Below are 24,532 nucleotides of genomic sequence, written 5' to 3'. Positions count from 1 at the left end.
CAGCACAAAAGGTTCATAGCCTCACCAGCTATGCACCTAAACGCACATCACTGACTAATTGCACACACATCTATCTCTATCTCTATCTATCATAGCTTCATTATTTTTTAACTAGTCTGCTTTTCTGCATGCCTTATTTCTGTTGATTTTACTATCTTTTAGCTTGTCTACTCTTCTCTATGTCTTCTACTTCTTCTATTTTATTCTTTTTCCTATGTTGCTATGTTTCACTCTTCCAACGGTTTCAACTATTTCTCGTTTTGTACTGACTTCCGCTTCTGCTAAATTTTTCCTTTTTGATTTGTTTCACTGTTCAACTGATCCAACYATTTTCTATTTCTTCTGATATCTTCTACTTCTTAAGCTTTTCTCCATTTTTCTTGCATTTCTGCAGCAGTCATTCTGCAAATATGCATTCTCACGGCTGTTTCGCTAGGAACAGCTATTTTTCTAGTTTGATTTGACATTTGCCTTTAACTTTGTTCAGGAAACATGCATGCTTTTTTAAAACTTATTACTGAGCGTTTTTGTGCTGTTTTTATTTTATTCTTACTCCATTTATGTAAACTGCAGACTATTTATTCCTAAGCATACTCTTTCATGTGTTTTTTTATTTTTTTATAAATGAGATTAAAATGAAAGTCGCTGCCTTCAATGCGAAGAAACTGGGACTTCGAAAAGTCAAAAACACCAAAGTTTGCAAATATCTTATTGAGGTAAGAAATGCTTTTCATTCTTGAATTGAATTTAATTGAATTATGGCAAAAGTCGCATAAAACGTAATGGAAAAAAGAAAAGCATGAATATATTGTTTAATTGCCATACATTTCTCCTAGATCATCTCTCAGTACAGCATCGTGTTCATACTGGAGGTGATGGATAAAACTGGAAAAGCTCAGAGCTGTGTGAGTGCAACTCATAAAAACAAAATGCAAAAACCTAAACATGTCAGTTGTTTACAGCAAAAATATGACGGATATGGATGCATGAAAATGTGTTTTTTAAAAGAGAAGTTTCAGATGATCTAGCAAAGATTTAGAAGAAAATTAAAGACCAAAGCTTTTATAACTGATGACGGCAAAAAGAAACAACCCAGACATGAAAACAGAGTCTCCTAGAAGTTAATGTCTTCTTATGCCGTGTCTGTTTCCAACAGTTGTGATAACTATGAAATGGTCTGCAGCTCAGCTCTCGGCAGAAATGGCTACAAGGAGAAGTTTGTTTGTTTCTATAGGTGGGTCTCATAAACGACGTTTCAGAGGCTGTCAGTAACATAAAAAAGCATCTTCATCGTACATTACATTCATCTTACTTCTCTCTGCGGTGCGGTGTGTGTTTCAGAGAGGATGAGGTCCAACTAAGAGATCAGCATCAGTACGAAGACAATCAGCCGGGGGACGAAGACGCTTTTGCCAGAGAGCCCTTGATTCTGCGCTTCAACTGTCCTACCACAGGTCTGTGCATTTCATCTAATGGTTTTATTACACTATTGGCTATGATTAGCTTGTTAGAATAATTACTGTTGACTGAAGAACAAATATTAGAATATGCTAACAGGGTGCAGCATTCTTCCTCTTTTTCCAAAGCCAGAATTTCAGCAGTTGCTTTTACATACATGTTACTAGTATTATTATTATTATTATTATTATTGTTATATACGACATGTTTCTTGCATAGTTAATACTTTTATTTTATCTTAAAACATCATGCAAGTTAGAGATAATTTCATTATTCATCAAACAGATTGGCTGCTTAGGAATTAAAAACAAATCCACATAATCACATCTGTATCATATGTCCAATATTAGAAAATATCAAATCTATGGCATACGCTTTTGAGTTTAACATGTAGTAGAAACACAGCTTGTTCAGGATTTCTTTCACAACAGTTATTAAAGATCTGGTCCTGATCCCGGTTCACACCCAACCAAATGATGCTGAGAAAGAACTGGACGAGCTCCATGATGTGGTCAAAATCATGAGAAATAAATGGAAAACCTCGGTAAGGATTAAAGATCTGAACAGACTAATGATAAGGACAATCCTAAACAATTAACATAAATCCTACCCATAATCCCTCACTGAAGACGCATGACAGTCAAACACGGTGTGATAATTAATGGCTTTTCCCAAAATGTTTTCAGAACATTATGGTTCTGGGAGACTTCAATGCAGCTGGTTCATATCTTTCAAAGAAGAAGAAGAAAAGGATACGCATCTCCTCTCCTCCTTTCTATTGGCTGATTGACGACACGGTTGACACAACAACTCACTCTAACGAGCACGCCTATGACAGGTGAGGCGTTAACACATTCTGTGAATCTTTATGGCTATAATACTATAAAGACGTATAGTCAAATTTAATAAATGGAAAAGGCCATTCACAGGTCTTTCATCTCATCCTTACAAAGCTCTCTTTGCATTCCTAAAAGATCATTTTAACTCAGTTGAACAGATCATAGATGACCACGACAGGATCATTGCAACATTTGTATTTTGTTTCCCGTCTGTTCTAGAAGTCATGCATTTTTAATACATGTTAATTGTGTAGCTTTATCCAGTTTGGACTTTGCTTCAGTAATGTGAAACTGCTTGAAAACGTAAAAGTTGTTTTATAATGCCTTGAAAAAAAAAGAATTTACACCCCTTAAACATTTCACCCAGTTTGTCATGCTACAAACACTTAACTGCATTTTGTTTTATTGGGATTTTTTCTGGTATAAAAAGACTAAGTAATTGGATGTTTTAAGAACCACACTCTGACAAAACACTATGATGCTTCTTGTTCCAACAGGATTGTGGTGTACACAAAGAAAATGCAGAAAACCATCGTCCCCAACTCAGCCAAACCTTTCAACTTCCAAACAGAGTTCGGGCTGGATACTGAAGAAGTAAATTTCATGTGCACAACTGTAAATGTCCTCTTATCTGAGAGAAATGAGTTGAAGATGTTAAAGATCAGGACACTGTTCTCTTTTGGTTTCCTAGGCTCTTAGCATCAGTGATCATTATCCTGTGGAGGTGGAGCTGAAGACGGACAAATCTGCAGTAAGAAAGTAAGAAGGCTACTTACTCTGACAAAAAACAGTGCAGGGATCAAACTGAGATTTTACTGTTCAATCGATTTGAATAAATGTCTTCACTTTTTAATCACACCTTTTGGTCTCCTTTCATTTAATTCACACCAACAGGAGCTCAGAAGAGATCCAAACCAGCAGACGATGATGGAAGGAAAACTCAAGCAGCAAAAGTAGCGTAATGAACAGGTAACACCCAAGAGCCCAATAAAGAGGAAATGTTTTATCATTTGACACCTGCTGACAATTTGAGCTTCAGTATTGGTTAAAACCAGTAATCTTAGTAATTTCATTTTAACTAAATAAATGTGACTTTTTATGTAATATCTCCATGTTCATATTCTCAGACTAAGCAAGTTTTAGACAAAAAAAATCCTTGGTAGTCTGGTGTTTCAGGACGTTACCCTTTATAGAGATCTAGACAGACAAGTCTTCATATGTCAACACTGTAGTGTGAATCTGGCTCAACAACTGTCATGGAATCAGGTAGAAAAAATAAAACAAAGACAAGTATTTTGCTCTTTATAAAACGTTTGTATGTAAGAAACCTTTACTTTGTCTATGTGCTCATTTTAACTCTGCAAACCCAAACTGTGACTCTGCTCTGCATCAAACAGTTACCTTCGCCTCAAAGCTCTGATTCTGAAACGTCCGACTCTGAAAGTGCTGGCTCTGAATGGTACGACAGTGAAACATCCTCCTCTCAGAGGCCCAACTCATTCATCCCTGATAACTTTTTTACATCCGCTTGATCTCTACAATTGGAGTCGCCATACCTCTGGTTTTCAAAGGAATATTGCTCCACGATTCGTACCATCTTATTGCCGTCGAAGTAAACAACCCGTCTTTAAGCCCTTACAATATGGGCCGCCCAGGGATATACTGGAAGACTTAGATAAATTATATTGATGAAATAATTAAAACAACAGTTATGAGGAAACACATCTATTAGAAGTGTTACTTGCACCTCTGTTGATTCTTCTTGCTATAGCTTAAAAACAATTTAAGAAATATCTATGGATTTTTGGTCTTCCTATTAAAAACTTATTTCATTACATGTAAAAAAAAAAAAACAAATTGCATTACTAATAAAGTCTTCTTTGTTTAATCTGTTAACCTGACATTTGAGAAAAACTATTTTTTTTCTGCTTATTTCATCACTTATTTTTTATTAGTGCATGTTTCAAGTGTTAAAATGATTTGTTCAGTTAATACGCGTTTCATTTCTACCTAAATATACGTTTCTATTCAAAGACTGACTTTGCACGCCCAGGTTTTTTCTGTCCAATTTCTGATCAACTACAGAATCAGGCAATATCATTTAGCAGGATTAAATCCATTCAGTAGGGAAACTCTTTTGCATTAGCATGTAAACTTTATGATTTTCAGAAGTATCTTGCTAAATCAAGGTTAATGTTTTTAAATTATTACAAGTAAAAAATATAGAATCTTGAATATTGGTGGCTATTCAGTCACTAATATGACAGCTGGTTATCCTGGTTTTGTTAAAAAATAAAGCTACTTATTTTATTTAAATCAAGCTCACGAAGGAATGATCGCTTTTAACAGCAAGAAAGAATAATGAGACAATAAGATGTCCCAATCAGGACCTTGTTGCAGCTCCTCTGGGTTTCAGAAAGCTTTAGATCTGTCCATCTATAAAAGGTAATATTCTTTGTCAGTCAGATTCCAGTATTATCATAAAACATCTGACAGATCAGTTCTGCAGGTAGGATCCTTTCCATGCACTTTTATGATTTATTCATATGAACAATCGGCTGGACTGAGATCTGGATTTTTTCTTGCCCTCCCCATTCATTTGGTCTCTTTTTTGAAGAAAAGGTTTAACATTTTGTGCGACTTCAACTTCAGCAAATACAATTTGGATTGAAGGAATAAAACAATGTATTATATTTCTATATCCCGGTTCAATTTTGTGTTTATTTTATTGGGATTTCAAATTAAATATGTCCGCATCATCTCCTGGGACTCTGCAGATTCAAGTTTTACCACTTCAGTTTCATCAAATCAATAACATGAGTAATTCTCTTAACCCCTTGTTTTCTTTTTTATGTGCTAAATGGCTGTATTAATTTCAGCCACAAACATTTTTACCTCATTCCATAAAAATAAAACATTTTAGTGTTTCTGAGTTGTGCAATAGCTCATTGTGTACACTGGATGTCACCGTCAACCTTTCAGTGAATAATCAATCAATCTCTTTAGGTCACTAGTGTATTACAGTTATCATTATTCATTTAATTGCGTCTAATTGTTTGCAACCTTTATTTAACCAGCTAAATCTCTTTTTCTAGAGAATCCTGACCAAGAACGGCAGCAGCACACCAACAATTACAAATCAGAAAACCACAGCTATCTAAACAATTAAAATACAAATATGGGCAACAAAAGAAGAAAAATAAACAAGCACATCCATAGAAGTAAAATTAGGAGTAAAATACAACTTGATATTAGTCAAAATATTTATGTTCATGTTCCTTATTTAAGCCTTTCTGCAGTTGATTCCCATTTGATGGAGCAGCAAACTGGAGGAATTTTTCCCATGATCAGTGCGAGCCTTAGACAGTTAAAATGCATTATAAATTTATTAGTTTTTTTATAATTAGCTTTTTTTTCTGGTAAAACTTTACTATTCATGCCTACTGAATTTTGTTTAGTTTTGTGAAAATGCCATTTTGTTTGTGATGGCAGTAAATATACTGCTCAAAAAAATAAAGGGAACACTTAAACAACACAATATAACTCCAAGTAAATCAAACTTCTGTGAAATCAAACTGTCCACTTAGGAAGCAACACTGATTGACAACGGGGACCCTCGTCGGGTCAATCAGTGTTGCTTCCAAAGTGGACAGTTTGATTTCAAAGAAGTTTGATTTACTTGGAGTTATATTGTGTTGTTTAAGTGTTCCCTTTATTTTTTTGAGCAGTATATAAGGATTTTACAGGATTTATTCTAAAAGACGACACTGAACTGAAATCTAAAGTAAAGTTACAGAACGCCTGGAAAACATCTGCAGAATACAGTTTAAACTAAATTTTGTAAACAGGACTTTAACATTTTTTGTCACACATTCTGTAAATGACTATATAAACTGTCAAAATTGTCCGAATTACAAAATAAATTCACAAACATGTATGTCCTAATAAAAGTGGGTCTCTCCATGTTATCAGATGTGCAGATTTACGTCACTGCTCTTGGTACTTTACCCTCCTCTTCAGCAGCTGCTGTTTGTGTCAGCGATTCACACACAGCCGTTCAGACTGATGTCTGCTACACTTATCTGTTTTTCCTCTTTGCTGCCGTCACTCTGGTAACGCACACAAAAAACACCAAAGGTTCTCCAAACATGATGATGTGATAAACACTTGTAATGCACTTAAAACCTGTCGAGTCTCAGTCTCATCTTATAGCAGAGCACATCAAATTGTATGATGATATAACAATGAATGGGTCCTAAACCACTGGGAAGCGCACCAGTGCTGGGACGTGGCTGCACTAGCACTGGGCCACACAGCATTACGACCTAATGAAAAGCTATTTTATTTTAAAAACCAGTGGACTCCTTGTGATTTAACCAAAGAACTTAAGAAGTATTAAAGTGATATTTAAGCAGAGCAGGAAGACAAGCATGTGACATGGAGCATGGAGGACCTGGTCCAGCCCAACACCATGTTTCTGATTTTGTAGTTTTATCATTAAAGCTGCACTATGTAACTTTTGTAAGTCACTTCTTCACTTATTTGTAAAAAAAAAAAAAAAAAAGTTAGTGCTGTCAATCACAATCTCATGTGGCGCAGCTCATTCTTCCTCCCTCATCCCTCATTGCTCTGCTGCAGCTAGCAAAGACTTTAGTGAATGCTGAAGCTAGTTAGCATAGCCACAGATGACGGCGAATAAACAGTTTTCCTGTACCAGTAACTTGTTTCTACACCATTAGCACATTTAGCAGTGGGTACACAAGGTTGATTGGAAGCACTAAGAACCTCCTCCTGGCCCTGATTGGTTGTTTTTGGTTGGGTGCATTTCTTCAGACTGCAATAGTAGCTTGTAGTAGGTCGATCTTTTATGTAAATAAAATTTTTTAGAAAAGTTACATACTCTAAATCGACTAGCGGTGCCGAAACAGTCCATCCCTTGGATTTTTTAATCTATTTATCTGTCTATATAAAATAGCTTTAAAAAGTTATATGAAGTAGTTGAAGTATATAAGATACAAAATGGAAAGAGGTTGGACTGAAATGGTGACATCACAATACAGAAAGTGAGTAGAAACTGGTGAATACTTTGGAAGCCTGCTTCCAAATGAGGAAGGGCTGAAATGGGATTTGGGAATTAGACTAAGTCTGCAGACAGGATGCATCTGATGGAGATGTCAAGGCCTGGCGTTTCACTGGTTGAAACAGGAAAAGATGTTTTTCTACCACTAGGGGAAAAAATGGTGACGTGGTTATCCTTTTATCTTTGAAAGTGAAAGCAGTAGTGAAATGCGTCTCATGACCTAATCAAAGGAACCAATGCTGTGAAGGCAACAAGTACGAACCAGTTAGAGGTGGAAAATACTTGATAAGTCTTGTCACTAAACAAGTACTTTTTGCTTTTTCTTTATTTTTGAAACCAACTTTTATACGAGATAGATTTAGAAGTAAATATAGCCAATAAATACCAGCAGCAGTCTACAGATCTTTTTATGAAACATGCAAATGAGCAGCTGGAAAATAATATATAAAGTAAAATTATTCAGGAATATCATCATAACAAAATATTTATTTTACATAATAGTCCCCTTAAAGAAGCGAATCCAAAGCAAATGTGTTTTTTAAAAGGTTTTTTTCAGCACTAATGGTCCTCAGTCCACAGGAAGAGGGGCAGAGAGAAGAGGATCCCAGTCCAGAGCTAAAATAATGCAGACTGAATTATGACCCCATTACCAACTTACTTTGATGTTTGATGAAGTTTGTCTGTCTCATCAGATTTGTGCCACACATTACTGTGCCAAAGTGTCCACACACTGGGCTATTTTAATCCAACAGTTAGGATGTGTGTTTGTTTTTTTTAAAAAAAATGTTTTTGATCGTCTGAACTAAAAACAAACCTTCCTCTTGGCTGACCTCCTCCTTTCACTTGTGAAGCTGGGCAAACTGTTTCCCTTAATCAAACAACTGCTACGTAAGACATTTTGTAGAATACTTAAATTCAGGGCAAAATTACTTTCTTCCTCTATATTTATGTGACTAACCCGAAGTCTAGGAGTTTAGATTCAACTTAGTTCTTTAGAACTGCAAAGCAATATGATTTTATGCTGCAGGAGAAAAATACATAAAATCTTTTGATTTTTATTTTGTGTGGATGAACAGATCATTGAATGAATGACTAAGAACTTGTTGTTTTGTTAAACTTTATCAAATTTTTCCCTCATCCTACTTAAACATAAATCACAGACAAAAAAAAACCCTAAATGAAGACTAATGCAATTTTACATTAAGAGATAACATCCATTTTATCATTTGTTTTGCTTTTTGCTCACCCACAGGCACATATCTTACAAAATAGCATTATCTTTTGCTACGAAAGCTGTTCAGTCAGCAATGCTGTATTGATGTCTCTTGCTCTAAATAAACCAAACTCCTCATGGAACCTCCAGTCAACTCGTACACAACCGAGCAACCTGGTTGGAGCCAGTTCCTCTTGGGAAACTGATCATCTCCAATGTCCGCTGGATTTTGGGTTGCGCCGTGACAGCTGTTTGGGATTCCCCTCCGTCATTTCCCCTCAGAAAGCGCGGAGAGGAATCCGCGCTTTCTGATTGGCTACCTGTCACATTCAGCGTTAAGCTCCCATTCGGGGAAAACCCGATTTAGATCAGAGCGGCCACGACGATCTAAATCACACTACAGGATGATCGGTTACGAAATCACCAGCGACAATCTTAGATCTGGACAAAACGTTGAATAAACATTAATGTTGTTTCCACATAGATCTAAGATTGTTAGATCTTAGATCGGCCAACGATCTAAGATTATCGTAAGGGGAAAATAGGGGCATTAGGTAGTGGGATGTGCCCGTCTCCTCTATTTAAATCTAGTGATTACTGAAGGCCAATAAAGTATACAGACTTTATTATCTGCACTCTTTTGGTTGAATGCAGTATTTATTTCCACTTTGGCTTTTTGTTGTTTAGTTTTTATTAAAGTATGTTTTTTGTTCATTGAGACTGAGAATCCATTTTATTTTTGGTTGTTTTGTTTATTTAGTTTATCAGTTCCAGTGTTATGTGTTCTTTTGAAAATAAAGTGTATCTATCTATGGCAGGAAATCGCATGCATTCATACATTAGAGGTCCATTGCAATTTGATCACAGATTATTGGAAAAAAATAAATGTTTAAATAAATATAATCCTAAACAAACAGAGAATTATGATCATTGTCAGATTGAATCAGCTAAAACCTGCTGTGAGAAAACAAGTGAATGCAAACCTGAATAACCAGAAGGGCTAAATCAAGCAAAGCTTTAAATAACTCTTCATTTATTCAGAGTATCCACTAACTTCAGTCAGAGAGTAAACACCAAGTCTCAAGACATTAGCTGGGAGGAATCTGAAAGTTGCCTTTTATTCCATCCACTTTGTGAAATAAACCAAAGTGAGTGTTAAATTAATTAACTTCCATGATAGTTCTGTCACACTGGTGAAAAAAATGGAACAATTTAAGTCATTGTCAGCTCAAAATTTACTATCATCATTGTATAAAAACTTTAAATGCAGTAGACTTTAATTAGCATCAAGCATATGGAGTTATGGAGTAGAGCTAAACATAAAAAAGAAAAGGTAAGATTGAAATGTGCAGGCTGTCCTAGTTTTATAATCTGCCAGGAAGTTACCGCCCAGCTGAAGTGCTGTTCATAAAACAGCTTCAAAGAATGTGTTGTGAAATCATAAGTGCCTCTATGACACATTTTCTTTTTCCATCCATTCACCTTTTTTGCCCAGTAATCAGTTTTAGAAACCTGTGAGGTTATACTGAATATTGTTTCTGCCACTGTGGATTTTTGGCAATAACTTAACTGCCTGAAGAAAATGGCAAATGTATTGCACAATTCATCAGCAAAGTTAAGTGTCTACATGAAAGTAGAGATTTAGTTAGTTTTTGCTCTCAGTCGTCAGGTGTCTTAGTGTTGAGGTTAAATGGAAAAACAAAAGAGAAGCAACTGTTTTTGCCCACACAAGAAAGGTCAAGAGGCCATTTCCAAACAACTTGGAAGTCTCTTATTCCAATACCAGATTCACTGTTTGCAAGTTTAAGTTGACATACTTCCTAGCTGTAGACGTCACAAAAAGCTCATGGCAAAGTAACTCAGTATTTAGAGCCATTTTGTTAATCCCAGAGCTTGTTCTCAGATTCCACAGGCCAGTTTGCATGTTAAACTGTGAGTTTCTCTCAGGATAACAACACCAAACAGTATGAAAACTCTGAAGGCTTTCTGGAATGAATACAGCAGCCAGGAATCTTGGACAACATTTTTAGATTAGTAGTTGCCGTCAGTAAAGGCGACATATTTTGAAAGATTAGAAGAAAATGGCTGGGCAGTAATAAAAGCTCAACCAGCTCACTGTTGGCAGCATTTGACCCAAACCCTGATGTAGCAACAAGTCAGGTTTCTGCAGTCTTCATTCCCCTGTACTGTATCTTTTACAGCAGGACCATGTCAAACTTAAAGGTGGCGTTAATCAAATACAAATATCTCCTTTGTTAAAACGACTATATCCCTGTTTATCTTCAGTTCCTGTGCAGCGCATGCATGCACACACCAACCCCTGACTGAACCTTTAACTCAACAAGCCCCCAGATGTCAGCCAATACAAAAGAGGCCAGGCCAAAATGTTCTTAACGTCACACTGCAGACTCACGACAGCGAACCCTGAACTTGCATCACTTACTGTGTCAAAGTTCAAAATCTTTCGCTGCAGCACCAAGTATGAAGGAAGTTATTCAATGTTAAATATCTCAGGTCAAACTACCTTCTACAGAAAGAATAATTAGCAGAAAAAATGTTTGAATCACACAGAAAAGATTTTCTTAAGGAATTTTAGATATAAAACAGAAATTTTGCTACGCACCTAATACCAAGTTCCCAATATATGTATTATTAAAACAAGCTCATCTCTCAATTAATTAAAGACATGACAGATTATTATTGCTTTAATTAGCAAAAAGCTGACGTCTCCTCAGTCTGAGATTTGAACCCTTTATCATCATTCATCCGACACCGGGGGAAACCGGTTCTGTGAAGATGACATGACGTCCTGTGGTTAGTTAATAATTATTCAGTGGCATGTAACACTGTCATTTCAGCACTACGAGGCTATGCACACACCTCCTGGCACACCCCTCTCCCTGTCGGAGGGAAATCCCAGGGTATAAAAGGAGCAAACCTTCTCCAGAGCAGACACAGCGGACCAACAGTCCTAAACTCAGCTGAGAACAGCCGTCACCGGGAAGCTTCAGCCGATGAGGCCAAGCTAACAACTTCTTGCTCCCAACAAATTGTTGAAGGTAACTTGAAAACTCTGTTTTTGCATGGAAAGATTACATAAAATGAGATGCTACTGAATGCCATCAGAGATGAACCAGAATCTGAACAATTGTGACGTTTTCTGTGTAAAAAGCTAACTTTTATCTTCTGTACCTCTTTTTCTCTTCATGGTTTTATCTTTTTCCCATTCGCAAACTTTCTCCCAACCTTCTTCTTATTTTACTTTCCACTACTTTCTCCCCACCCTTCACTCCAGACATCCTCTCATCTTTTCTCTCGCAGTCTATCGACTTGCCGTTTCTCCGGTCTCTTTCACCATGCCTCCTCAGATCCAGTCACAGAACCAGAGCGGACTCAGGGTCCTGCAGGGCGAGCTCAGTGCCCTCAGCCCAGCGGTCAGAGAGTTTGTGGAGACCAATGTTACCCTGTGCCAACCAGAGTCCCTTCACATCTGCGATGGCTCGGATCAGGAAAACCGAGCCATCCTAACTCAGCTGGAGGAACAAGGGATGATCAAGAAGCTCACCAAATATGAGAACTGGTAGGTTGATCTGAAGCATTTAAGTGGGGATGAATTCCTTCATGTGAAGGATTTCTCTTTGAAGGGTTTTTCTAATTTGTTGCAAAGTGCTGCAAAGAAATAGAAACTTAACAGTTTTAGTCTGAGATTTCTTTTGTCTACCTATCACTATAGCTAGAGTTGTTTTTGCAGCAAAGCATCAGTGGAATCAGTAAAATGTCCAGTTATGTTGTTGTTGATGACAGTTTGCATCATTCAGTCATCAGCAGTTGTTTCGATTGACAACTTACCTAGAAAATATTGTGCAATCTGACAAATCAAAAACTCCAGTTAGTTTGGCTAACTAGAAGTTTTTACCAGCAGCTGAAAAATGTGATAGATGAGAATGACTTGCAAGAAGCTTAACATCTGTAAAACTTGTAGTTTTTTTTAATTTTCTAAAACAAGACAGAAGAACAAAGACATGATTTGCTGTGAATTTGTCTTTCTTATTCCTTATATTTCTAATTTTACAGCTGGTTGGCTAGAACAGACCCAGGGGATGTGGCTAGAGTCGAGAGCAAGACGGTAATCGTGACTCGGGAGCAGAGGGAAACGGTGCCCACGCCACTGGGAGGTGGAACCAGCCAACTGGGGCGTTGGATGTCCCCGGAGGAGTTTGACAAAGCCATGGCTCAACGGTTCCCCGGCTGCATGAAAGGTACTACAGTAATGAATGTCCATTTTGAATCTGTTGATGAAAGTAAATGAAAGAAAAGACAATTGTAAGCAAACCCATTACCTTTCTGTCTTCAGGTCGCACCATGTATGTGGTTCCCTTCAGCATGGGCCCTGTCGGTTCTCCCCTCTCCAAGATTGGCGTCGAGCTGACTGATTCCCCCTACGTGGTGGCCAGCATGAGGGTGATGACCCGAATGGGGAAAACTGTGCTCAACGAACTGGGAAACGGCGAGTTTGTCCGCTGTTTGCACTCCGTCGGCTGCCCTCTCCCACTTAAAAGTATGCCACAAAAAGTTTACCGAACATATTTTAATATACTACATTCTCATTTTCCAAATGTTCCTGCAAACCAAAATAATTCACATATTTAAAAAATTCTCTGATTTTCCTTTCAGAGCCCCTGGTAAATAACTGGCCCTGCAACCCTGAGCAGACCCTCGTCGCCCACATCCCAGAACGCAGACAAATCATCTCATTTGGCAGCGGTTACGGCGGAAACTCCCTCTTGGGAAAGAAGTGCTTCGCTCTCCGCATTGCCTCGCGCATTGCCAAGGAAGAGGGCTGGCTTGCTGAGCATATGCTGGTAAGCAACAGGCACAAAAAAGGATTGAAGCCATTTCCAACAGCTTTTTCAATTCTGAAGATGACTAAATGTTTCTCCTGTTTAGATCTTAGGCATCACCAATCCTGCTGGAGAGAAGAAGTACATGGCAGCAGCCTTCCCTAGTGCCTGTGGTAAAACCAACCTGGCCATGCTCTGCCCAACACTGCCTGGCTGGAAGGTTGAGTGTGTAGGAGACGACATCGCCTGGATGAAGTTTGACAACCAAGGTAGGAAATCTTTCACTGGCCATCAGCTGTGGAAAACTGAAATAACAGGAGCAACTATCAAAACTAACAGATGTCATTCCTGTTCTTAGGCAACTTGCGCGCAATCAACCCTGAGAATGGATTTTTTGGTGTTGCACCTGGTACATCAGCTAAAACCAACCCCAACGCCATGGCAACCATTGTTAAGAACACCATCTTCACAAATGTGGCAGAAACCAGTGATGGTGGCATATACTGGGAGGGAATGGAGCAGGAACTGCCTGAGGGAGTAACGCTCACATCATGGAAGAACAAGCCCTGGAGTTCAGAAGACGGTAAGAAACCCACAGGCTTAAAATAAGACCAGAACAGATTTAATACATTACTTAGATATCTAATAAAATACAAACTGTGCATTCTGTCTAAAGCCAAAAAATAAACTGTCTTGTCTGTTTCTCTATAGGGGAACCCTGCGCTCACCCCAACTCTCGCTTTTGCACCCCAGCAAGTCAGTGTCCCATTATTGACCCACAGTGGGAATCACCAGAAGGAGTCCCCATTGAGGCCATCATCTTTGGAGGCAGGAGGCCAGAAGGTGAGCAAACATTGAATCAAGAGAGAGGAGTAAAGATGTAAAATGGGAGCAAAAAGCAAGAAAAGATTAACAAAGATGCTAATATAACTGATTCTCTTCAGGTGTTCCTCTGGTATATGAAGCCTTCAACTGGCAACACGGGGTATTTGTTGGTGCAGCAATGAGGTCAGAGGCCACTGCAGCAGCTGAGTACAAAGGTCAGTGATACCATGAAGATCTCCTTTGGTCTTTTGGGTATTTTACAATTTGCAACCCCACAGTAGTGAAGTAAAGCCACACTCACTCACAGCCTCTCTCATTTTTTCTTTATCTAGGCAAGGTAATCATGCATGACCCCTTTGCCATGCGACCCTTCTTCGGCTACAACTTCGGCCAATACCTCTCTCACTGGCTGAGCATGGCCGACCGTCCCGGTGCCAAGCTGCCCAAGATCTTCCATGTCAACTGGTTTCGAAAGAGCCCCAAAGCTGGCTTCCTCTGGCCTGGCTTTGGAGACAACATCCGCGTTTTGGACTGGATGTTCAGGCGAGTGGACGGTAATACCGGCGCCATGCCTTCCGCGGTGGGCTACCTGCCCTGCAACAACTCCCTGAACCTCCAGGGCCTAGAGGGAAAGGTGAACCTCAGTGAGCTGTTCTCCTTGGAACATGAGTTCTGGCAGAAGGAAGTGGAGGAAGTCAGGAAGTATTTCACCACACAGGTGAACGATGACCTGCCCAGTGAGGTGGCCTGTCAGCTGGAGTTGTTGCAGCAGAGGGTGAAGCAGATGTAGTGAGGAAGAAAGCATATGTTAGGTATTTTAAATGGAAACTACATGGATTTTTGTCTTCAGTTTGTCAATCATAAAGTTATATGTATGAAATTTAACAAACTAGCTGGAGTTATAAAATATTTTGTCATAGACTTTAATTTTGCAACCTTTATGAGTAATCCTTCTTTTAATTTTTTTCCATGTTGTTTTCCTCTCTGCTACCTAGCAAGAAATGATACTTTTTGGCATGGTTAATTTCCTCCAGAAATATTTATTTTCCATCCATATTCTTTGTAGCAGGACTGTGTATTTAAAACCATTTGCAATATGTTGTCCTACTCTGTGTATGTCTATTTAAAGGTAACTTATTTGAGATATACATCATCATTTCATAACCATATAATTTTATATGGTCCTTTTTATGGCTCTGTTCCCTATTTAAAGGGATAACTGTTTTCTGTTCATGTTATTTGATGTCTTAATTTATTTTTATACAACACTGGTGACGTTTTGTTCTGTTTATTATAATTTGAATCTCTCAAATGAGAAGACAGCAATAAATGCATTTGAAGATATATTTGTGATTCCGATTCATTTTTCAGTGGTTTGGCCATGATGGCTTTCCTCCTGTTATGTCATCAGTAGACAAAGCATGATTATATCAAAACATTTTTTTAAAAACACATGAATTCTGCAATGTACTAAAGAGTAGCAATTAGCATCATCTGAAACAACTGATTCAAGAACCAAGACAACACAACTAAGGAGTGGCATCAAATTAAATGAAACAATGTCAGACAAAAAAAAAAAAACATTTACAAAATTCTGATATTTTAAAGACCAAGACAAAAGAATTAACATACATATATATAAAATGTATAAAATTACTAATTTATGCAGTAGAAATCCTTATCCAAATCAAGATTTTTCAATAATAAAAGCTTTGAAACCAATGCTTAAGGTCAGCATTTCTGTTATATATCTTAGAACAGGATAAATACTGCCAGTGACATTGTATGGTATTTACTGTATATTCAAATGTCCCAATAGGCCGAGCAAACAGAAAACACAAAAAGCATATGTACAAACATGAACTCTCACATTCACAGACTTCGGGTCTCTCTTACGTATTTTTGGTTAAAACATATTTGTCCTTCATTTAGTGAAGTTATTTCCAGTAGGTATAGTATCCCAAAATTTTATGTAAGAGTAGTGATGCCTAATATTAATATTAATGGGGGGAAAACATATTTAAATATAATTTGGTTTAGTTGTCTAATGTTTGTACACAACTCTGATACATCGTCTGAATTCAGGATCTTTTTTATTTCTAAATGTTTTAGATCAGAGTTAAGTTACTGCTCTGAAAATGACCAGATGCTGGAAAATAATAAAAAAGCAAATGAAGTACAAAAAAAACATTGATTGTCATACATCAGAGGATGAGGATGTTAAAATTCAAAAATATGCAACGTATTGAATTTCAAAGTAAAAATCCACCTTTTTTTAAGGCTTGTGTGTTTTTTTCAGTTCTCTTCAAAAGCAAAAACATCTCAGATGAACATGGAGTACAAAACCATCAGCTGAACTGTGTTTGTGGGAGGCCACATGTTTCCGTCCCAGTGGTCGCTGTGGTTTCATAACAGGTGGAGATAATGAAGGAACCACAGTTAATCATCACTCGGATGTTTTTGACTTTCTCTCACATTCAAATTCTGTGTGCTGATAAAACTTCTGCTGTTTCATGCTGCTGTAATCTGTTCCAGAAGGATTTTAAAAATGGAATACAAACAAGTGAAAGGTGCTCCAGTAACAGATGCTGACCGATTACTATCTTCCCTTCTTCATTATGGATGCAACATTATAAAAACGTCCAGATTTGTATTCAGTCCTGCTTCTCCTAAATGTTGTCAAGCTCTGGATGGTTTTCAAGTTTCATCTTTTCCTGCTTTAGCAAGTGCAAACAAACACAGCTAAATGTTTTCAGAAGTGATCTTAACGTCACTTCAGCAAATTTAAAAGTCCACACATGCCAGCTCATTTCCAGCTGGTCTGATCTTTAAGATGTGTGAATTTTCTAATAACGTTCATAATACAGGATGTGAAAAAAAGCTTTTACATGAGCTGTATGTCAGTTGCAAAGTGGAATAGTTGCATGACCTTTCCCCTACACCTTTAAAAACCTGAGTCTTGTTTAGTATGTGTCTAAGTAAATCTTCACCACTGATTCTTTTGGCAAGGAGACTTTTTTTTTTTTTTTCGGATTACGCCGACAATGATTTACTTGTTTTCTGCCATCTGCAGACAATCTGAATGTTCTTGTTTTTCAGCTGCCTTATCTGAAGAAATAATTAGCTTGCAAGAACGTAAGCTCATAATTTTACAGCATGTCCCAAACATGTTTTTGTGCTCAGCTCTTATCACATTTTCTGTTTGTGATCTAACAGGATTATCTGTGAATTTACACATTTGTTTCAGTGGACAGCTTATACCCTACGTTCCTGTTTTCTAGGTTTTTATGACTAGGTTGTTATGTAACATGATGGATCAGTTACTCTGAGCATTTTTGCAACAGTTTTGGTTTATAGAAATTTTAGCGTCACAACATTACATTATATTATAGTGTGTATATTTTCTCACATCATTTTAAATTATACTCAACCTAAAAAACAGCAATAAAAAAATCAATAAAATTTTATTTTTTTTCCAACTCATTGTGAGATCTTTAGCCTGATGTTATAATATTGTTATTTTTCTGAGCAAAATAATTATTTCAGCTTTTCTGCATCAAACGAGGAAATTATGACAGCCGATGTCAGGCTGCCCAGGGCAACTTTGACTACAACGTAGTAACTTACCACCACCAGTGTGCCAATCTGTCCTAGTTAAAGAGCTGTACCATATTTTACCATATAGTAAGGGTTTTTATTTTTTCTTTATTGAAATAAATAGGAGGTACATACCATGTCCTCAGTTTTACGATGTGCAAATTGTGTTAATATTCAATATGCATGTATAAAAACATCATGAAAGGATAGTACTGTGAAAGTTATCTGCTTACTGAGAGATTATCTCACAAGCAAAGTTGTAATTCCCAGTGAACATGAATGAACAAGCGAAGACAGTTTCTAAGAGACAAACTGTTCTAAGAGATAAAAAAAAGTTTATCAGCTGCTGCTGCTCATATAAAGGCTTGGAGTCCAGCATTATACAGTAAGGATTAGTGAATGTTGACCGAGTTTGTTGAATTTAAGAAATATTTTCCCAATTTTCAAAGAGATTTTTGAGAGTTTTCCATATTTTGTCTCATCTGTTTTGGGTCTTCCTTACCAAATTTCAACAAAATCCACGTTGCTCAAAAGAAAAAAATTACTAGGCCAGTCAATGACAAGCCATCACAGACACCACCAATGCAGGAACACACTCACCTCTAAGCTGGGTTACAGTAACTGATTAACAGTCATATTTTTCTGGAAGAAAGTCGGAGTACCTGGTGAGAACCAAATCATGTATGGGGACAACATGCAAACTCTATGCAGAAAGAGCCCAGGGTGAGATTCAGTTGTAACGCAACAGTGTTAAACTGTGGCAACGCGCAGCCCAACCTCAATTCACCCTTATTGTATACTGGAATGAAACTGAACTAGAAATACCATTTGTTGTTCATCACTGCAAAAATGCAAAGTGGATCAGTTTCCGAATGCAGTTATTAAGCTCATTTAAAGTCAGGTTGCATTTCCACAGCAATCCATCTACAGAGCCAAACTGTACGAACACCAAAAGGTCATTTTAGAAATCATCTCAGCAGATTTAAACTCACAGGTTGAATCAATGCTTATTGGAGACAGACTGGATGCAAAGTTGAAAGGTCTTGAAACAGATTAGTGCACGTACAGCAGCTTACTTAGGAGAAATGGTGCATGTCTTGTGTCACATACAACAATTTACACAAAGTCTCAACAGTTAAGTATTTCATTGTTCACAGACAGCTGAGTAAGGAAGAACAGAAGGAAGGGAACAATGTGAAGTTGTGCAATGAAAGGACAGTCTGCAGCATCAAAGGTGAGTCCTTATCAGCTGTGAATGTAATATTTGCACAGCGAGCTGATAGAGCTGACAGTAACACGGCCCAGAGGTCCGGTCAGACTCTCACCTCCAGTAAAACGTCAGCAGTGACGCTTCCTGGCTGTGCGTCGCTGCTGGTCAAAGCTCAGAGGGAATTCCAGACGATGCGTGGAAAAGCTGCAGCCAGAAAACTCCACACTTCACCAGCAGATTTGATTCGAATCACAGCTCCAGGAACACAGACGTCTGTTCTCTCTCATGTTTTAGCCTTTATATACCTGCAAACAGAGAAATTATTTTAAAGAAGTAAAAAGTTAACTTATTTTTTTCATGTCTGGGGTGAAGGTGAAGAAGATATTCTTCAAAGTATAACACATGTTTTGTAAAACAAAGACTTTAAAATGCATTAAAGTGCAAAAATATATTTCAGTGACTGTTATTGATAAATGTAGCATACCTGATTGATTCTAGTATTAAAAATACAAGAAACCAGTATTTTCTGGTTTAATTTTCAAACCAGAAAATCGGCAAGACAACAAAGACACAACAATGCAACAGCAAATAAGACAGGTTTCAAAATCAAAGAGAGAACTATTAAGAAATAATGTTAGAGTGGGTCACAAAAAGGATGAGCGACAGTCATGCTCTGAATTTCTCCAAATTAACTTAATATTATGTAATCTCAACATTTTCAATTTCTATTTGGCATTTTGGAGATTTTGTGTGAAACTCTGCTGACAATGTGACCAGAACATCTTCAAAAATCTGAAACTAAAAGTCCTTTTCAAAACTACCCAAATTCTGAGCTTTACAGCCGAGTCTATGATACTCATCAATAGGCCTGTCGCGATAAATGATAAATCAATTAATTGCACGATAAATTAAACCTATCGACCTCATTTTAATTATCGGCTTTATCGTCTCTTCCTGCCTTTTTTCTTTCTGTTGATGACACTGAATGATAAAAGGCTAAACTCCGGTGCTCTCCACTGACCCTCCCTTCCTCATTTCCGTAGTGTAATTTCCTGCGACTGTCGGCCCATTTTCAAAACCAGACTACACATTAGCCGACAGAAATCCTAGGTATAAATAACGGTTTGATCGGGTTCGTCATGCCTTGTGGTGTCCAGTCACATGGGCACAAAATAATGGCTACAAGTCCAGTCAACTAATTTTAAAATCAGGCATTAATCAATGCTTTACTAGAATCTACCTGTGATGCATGTGGCTAGATTCAGCGTAAAGTTCTGACTGAATGAAAATCATTATAACCTATTTATGTCACGTTAACGAAGAACAGCTGAAAACTTACCGGGTTTATCAATTGAGGTAGCAATTTGGCTCCAACTCCTCCCCTTGTCATTTCTATATTCTTTGTACAAAATGTTGAATAAATATTAATGTTTCCACATATCATCGCCAATGTCCGCTGGAATTCTGGTTGCGCTGTGACAGCTGTTTGGGATTCTCCTCCGTAATTTCCCTTCAGAAAGCAGGAGGAGAATCCGCGCTTTCTGATTGGCTACCTGTCACATTCAGCGTTAAGCTCCCAGTCGGGGAAAACCCGATTTAGATCAGAGCGGCCACGACAATCTACACTACAGGATGATCGATTACGAAATCACCAGGGACAATCTTAGAACCGCCAACGATCTAAGATTTTCGTAAAGGGAAAATAGGGGCAAAAGATCGTGTAGTGTGAACAACTGCATTAGGTAGTGGGATGTGCCCGTCTTCTCTATTTAAATCTAGTGATTACTGAAGGGCAATATAGTATACAGACTTCATAATCTGCACTCTTTTGGTTGAATGCAGTATTTATTGCCACTTTGGCTTTATGTTGTTTAGTTTTTATTCAAGTAAGTTTTTTGTTAATGGAGACTGAGAATCCATTTTATTTTTGTTTTTGGTTGTTTTGTTTATTTAGTTTATCAGTTCCACTTTATTTGATAGTTTATCAGATACACTTTATTTTCTTTTGAAAATAAAGTGTATCTATCTATGGCAGAAAATAGCATGTCATTTCTATTAAAACTGTGTCAAAAGGTCTTCAAACAATATTATCGTTTATCACAATAATTTTTTAGACAATTAATCGCTCAGCAAAATTTGTTATCGTGACAGGCCTACTCATCAAGCATGTTCAGTGCTTCTCGCTTCTATATTTGGCCAAGTAAAGTCATTTACTGGTGTTTCTTTGAGAGACACACCTGACGGATATATCCTGGCAAAGACTAAAACGGGACAAAGTCTGTAAAACGACTCACTGACTGATTTTTGATCGTCAGTGATCAACCTTTTTCATTTCATCATTTCCATTTTACAACCTGTAAGTAAATCCTTCATATCTTTTCATTTCTCCATAAACACACAGAATAGTATGAGGTAAGACAGCGGGGCGCCAAGCATGCAGCAGGACAGTAAAAAACTGGAGTAGTCTGTAGTAAGAGCCGTCGTAGAAACTTGGCAAAATCACAAAACTGTAACACAAAGTTCGCTGAAATCTGCGCAGTAACTGGCTGGGATCCATTTGGGATCTGGGAATCATTTACTAACTGATCAGAAATCTGCCAGGAGACAGTCTGACGAAAAATCAAATCCGGTGTGTGGCAGGTATGTTCTGCCCCGGCCATTTATTAGGTTATTGTAGGCAACTCTTACCTTTAGTTCATCTTGAAAAGACAAAAAGAAGAAAAAAAAGAAAGGAACTGATGTCTAACCAGTGTGAACAGTAAGTTTCAAATCTATTTTTTTTTTTCAGTTTTAAGTTTGGGTAAGTCTTTCAACACAAATTACATGTTTTTGTTTCCTAAAACATAAGTGCAGACATTTCTTGAAGCTTTTTCTAAAACATTAGTGATTTGTATGAGTAATGCATGTTTGATTGGAAGGAAGTCTAATGGGTCACTTAGATAGAACAAGTTTTATGGGTCGTCTTCCGCTTAGTAAAAAAATGCCTTCCTTTCTCTTAATCAAGTAAAGCCATGACCCTGCAATGGAAGCAAAACTCACCTACTGGCATCTGTAATGTTGAAGCTGAAAGTCAAGAGCTTTACTGAACCTGTCCTAATCCAAATTATTCCCTACCTGGGTTCAGAAATTTTTAGAAATGGTCCAACAACCATTTCCGCTCAACAAGCAGCAGTCGCTTCTCTAATGTGTTTCTTTTGTCTATAGATTCTGGAGCTGAGATCAACAATACACCTGAATGCAGAAACTGCCTAAAACATGTGTTACACTGCATATGATTCCTCTTATTTAATCTAATATACTTACTTTTAAGATTTGCCAATACCTAGAAATGTCCTAATATGTAAAACATTAAAAGTAAAAAAGGTTGTATCAATGTTTTAGCTTGTCTGCACATCATAGAGTTTTTCCCAAATGTCCAGCTTCCATCGCCCTGAAATATCTTTAGATGGTGATTATAAACTTATTTTCCATGCCAGTGTTTCACTGCATGGTTCCATGTTTCTCCATATTGGACCTGTCTCTGTTATTAATAAATAAAGCCCACAACCCCTTGCATATGGTGAAAATAAAATATACAAAACTTCAAAAACAAACAAGAAATGTCAATAAAAAAGACAGATGAGTATCAAAATGTCTGCAGAGTGGAATTAAACAGCTAAGCAACATAAAACACACCCAGCCGACATTAGCTCACCTGTCGGTGACAAAGGAAACACATAAAAAAAACGCAGAGTGGGAACAACAGTCAGCTTGTTCACACATTTGCTGCAACAGTACGGTCCAACACTCGACAAAAACATTCCATCCTCCGCTGAACTATATATAAAAAATGAAAAGAACATCTTACAAAAAGTGTTAGCTAAAAGATAGTAAAGCATTGTGTCATCAACTGCAACTTTCAGATAGTAAAACAGAAGTTCCGTGAGAAACTCACCTTCTTCCATAACAGCCATGAACGGAAAGAGGAAGTGATGTCACAGGTCACGACCGCAAAACTTCAGCTAAGCGAAATTTGCTCAAAATTATAGATTTTTTAAAAATAATAATTTCAAGATGAAAATGAAAGACAATAAGATAAAAAAAAAATACATGAATAAAATTAACAAGTGAGGGGATCTTTGTGGAATGCATGTTGTCGTTTTTCCATGCTACACCTGCTGGTTTCATTTAATCATTTAAAAGTTTTAAATTGTATTGTTTTGTTAATCTTAAGGATCATTCACCACTTTGATTAGTTCCTGCTATTTTTATATAAAATTTTAAAAAGTTGTCTTGACTTGATGGTTGAAATCTTGGATCTTAAGTCAAATTGATACCAAATGGACACAAGAAAATTGACTTCACAGGCCTCAAGGTAAAAGAGCACATAACTCTTAAATCAAGTTAACCTGCTACTTCAGCAGGACTTTGTGAATGTGAATTATTAAATGACACATTTATGAAACATCTTTTGATAAGGACAGTGGTGTCTCAGACAGATGCCTTTGCCGATTGAACTAGTGAAAGTTTTCAGATTTTGTTATTTTTTTCAGGGTTTAGTTTAGTTTGCAGGATTATAAATAGAGATAATAATGGCTAATATTGTTTTTAAACTAATCAAAAAACATGTCACTTCTTGTTTAAACAACATTGATTGGTAACATCAAGTTTTCTTTTCAAATTAAAAGTATTTGTTAGAGTTTGTGCATCTACACATTCCTGCCACAGGTTGTCAGTTTGAGTTGAAGACCAGCTGAGAAAACTCACAGCTGATATCAGGATTTCACATTAACCAATCATTTAGTAGAAACCACTGGATCTTTATACGTTTTCTGATTGGCTACTCAGTTATCTTTACTTTCTACTCGTAGATTTACAGAGGTTGCTGGTTTTATGTGAGGACATAAGCCAATATTTGACCTGGCATCATTTTGACTCTGATAGAAATGTACTGTTCTTTATCTACCCCACAGCCATATAACGTAATAAACCAATAAAACTAATCAAATGCTATACCTCTGTAAAGGTCACAATCAGAGAAAGTAAATGGAATTAAGCTGCAATGAACATGATGTTCCTTTCCAGGTGAGAAAGAAACACTAATTCAGTGGTCCTGCGTCTCAAGATGATATTTTGAATTCAAGGTATATTCGAAATAATTAGCAACAGTGAATTTCAATACATACAGATTTACTAACTTCATATGAACTTATATTTGCCTTTTAAATGTGTCTGCTTAATTAACTGCAAATGTTTCTACTTCGAGCAATTTTGCACTGCGTTGTGCTGTCTGACAATAAAATCTATCTGTCTGTCTATCTAAAAGTACTAGAACTGTTACTGAAAGTCATAGTGCTTTTGTTGAATATTTTAGCTTTGTTGACTCAAATGGTGAACAACTCAGCCAAAGAGATTCAATTCCTGCAAGAGAAGGAAAGAGAGACTCAGGCTGAGTTGGAGACGTTCAAAGCTTTGTACCAGGAGCTAAAG

At 37.2% G+C, this 24,532-nt stretch overlaps 2 protein-coding genes across 4 annotated transcripts; both read left to right on the top strand.

The window, feature by feature from the left end:
• The first annotated feature begins 6 nt into the window (after positions 1–6).
• On the top strand, positions 7–11,533 carry LOC103464656 (deoxyribonuclease-1-like). 2 transcript variants are annotated; one of them, XM_017304594.1, is made up of 10 exons: positions 7–716; positions 837–905; positions 1,157–1,234; positions 1,342–1,454; positions 1,890–2,002; positions 2,145–2,296; positions 2,795–2,891; positions 2,989–3,056; positions 3,192–3,266; positions 11,449–11,533. In XM_017304594.1, exons 3-9 carry the CDS (start codon positions 1,173–1,175, stop codon positions 3,223–3,225), a joined length of 639 nt encoding a protein of 212 aa, XP_017160083.1. In that variant the 5' UTR covers positions 7–716; positions 837–905; positions 1,157–1,172; the 3' UTR covers positions 3,226–3,266; positions 11,449–11,533. The 2 variants fall into 2 exon arrangements, with proteins under 2 accessions (XP_017160083.1, XP_017160084.1); XM_017304595.1 differs by lacking the exon at positions 11,449–11,533 and adding an exon at positions 3,695–4,073.
• An 8-nt stretch (positions 11,534–11,541) lies between these two features.
• Positions 11,542–15,602, top strand: pck1 (phosphoenolpyruvate carboxykinase 1 (soluble)). 2 transcript variants are annotated; one of them, XM_008408894.2, is made up of 10 exons: positions 11,542–11,649; positions 11,886–12,170; positions 12,665–12,849; positions 12,945–13,148; positions 13,265–13,452; positions 13,538–13,700; positions 13,790–14,014; positions 14,143–14,274; positions 14,376–14,471; positions 14,589–15,602. In XM_008408894.2, exons 2-10 carry the CDS (start codon positions 11,947–11,949, stop codon positions 15,044–15,046), a joined length of 1,875 nt encoding a protein of 624 aa, XP_008407116.1. In that variant the 5' UTR covers positions 11,542–11,649; positions 11,886–11,946; the 3' UTR covers positions 15,047–15,602. The 2 variants fall into 2 exon arrangements, with proteins under 2 accessions (XP_008407116.1, XP_017160082.1); XM_017304593.1 differs by having other exon boundaries at positions 11,546–11,649; positions 11,912–12,170.
• Positions 15,603–24,532: the final 8,930 nt, after the last annotated feature.

Source organism: Poecilia reticulata, linkage group LG5 (genome assembly GCF_000633615.1).
Source record: "Poecilia reticulata strain Guanapo linkage group LG5, Guppy_female_1.0+MT, whole genome shotgun sequence".
Lineage (NCBI taxonomy): Eukaryota > Metazoa > Chordata > Actinopteri > Cyprinodontiformes > Poeciliidae > Poecilia > Poecilia reticulata.
This window is presented reverse-complemented; position numbering and strand designations above follow the sequence as displayed.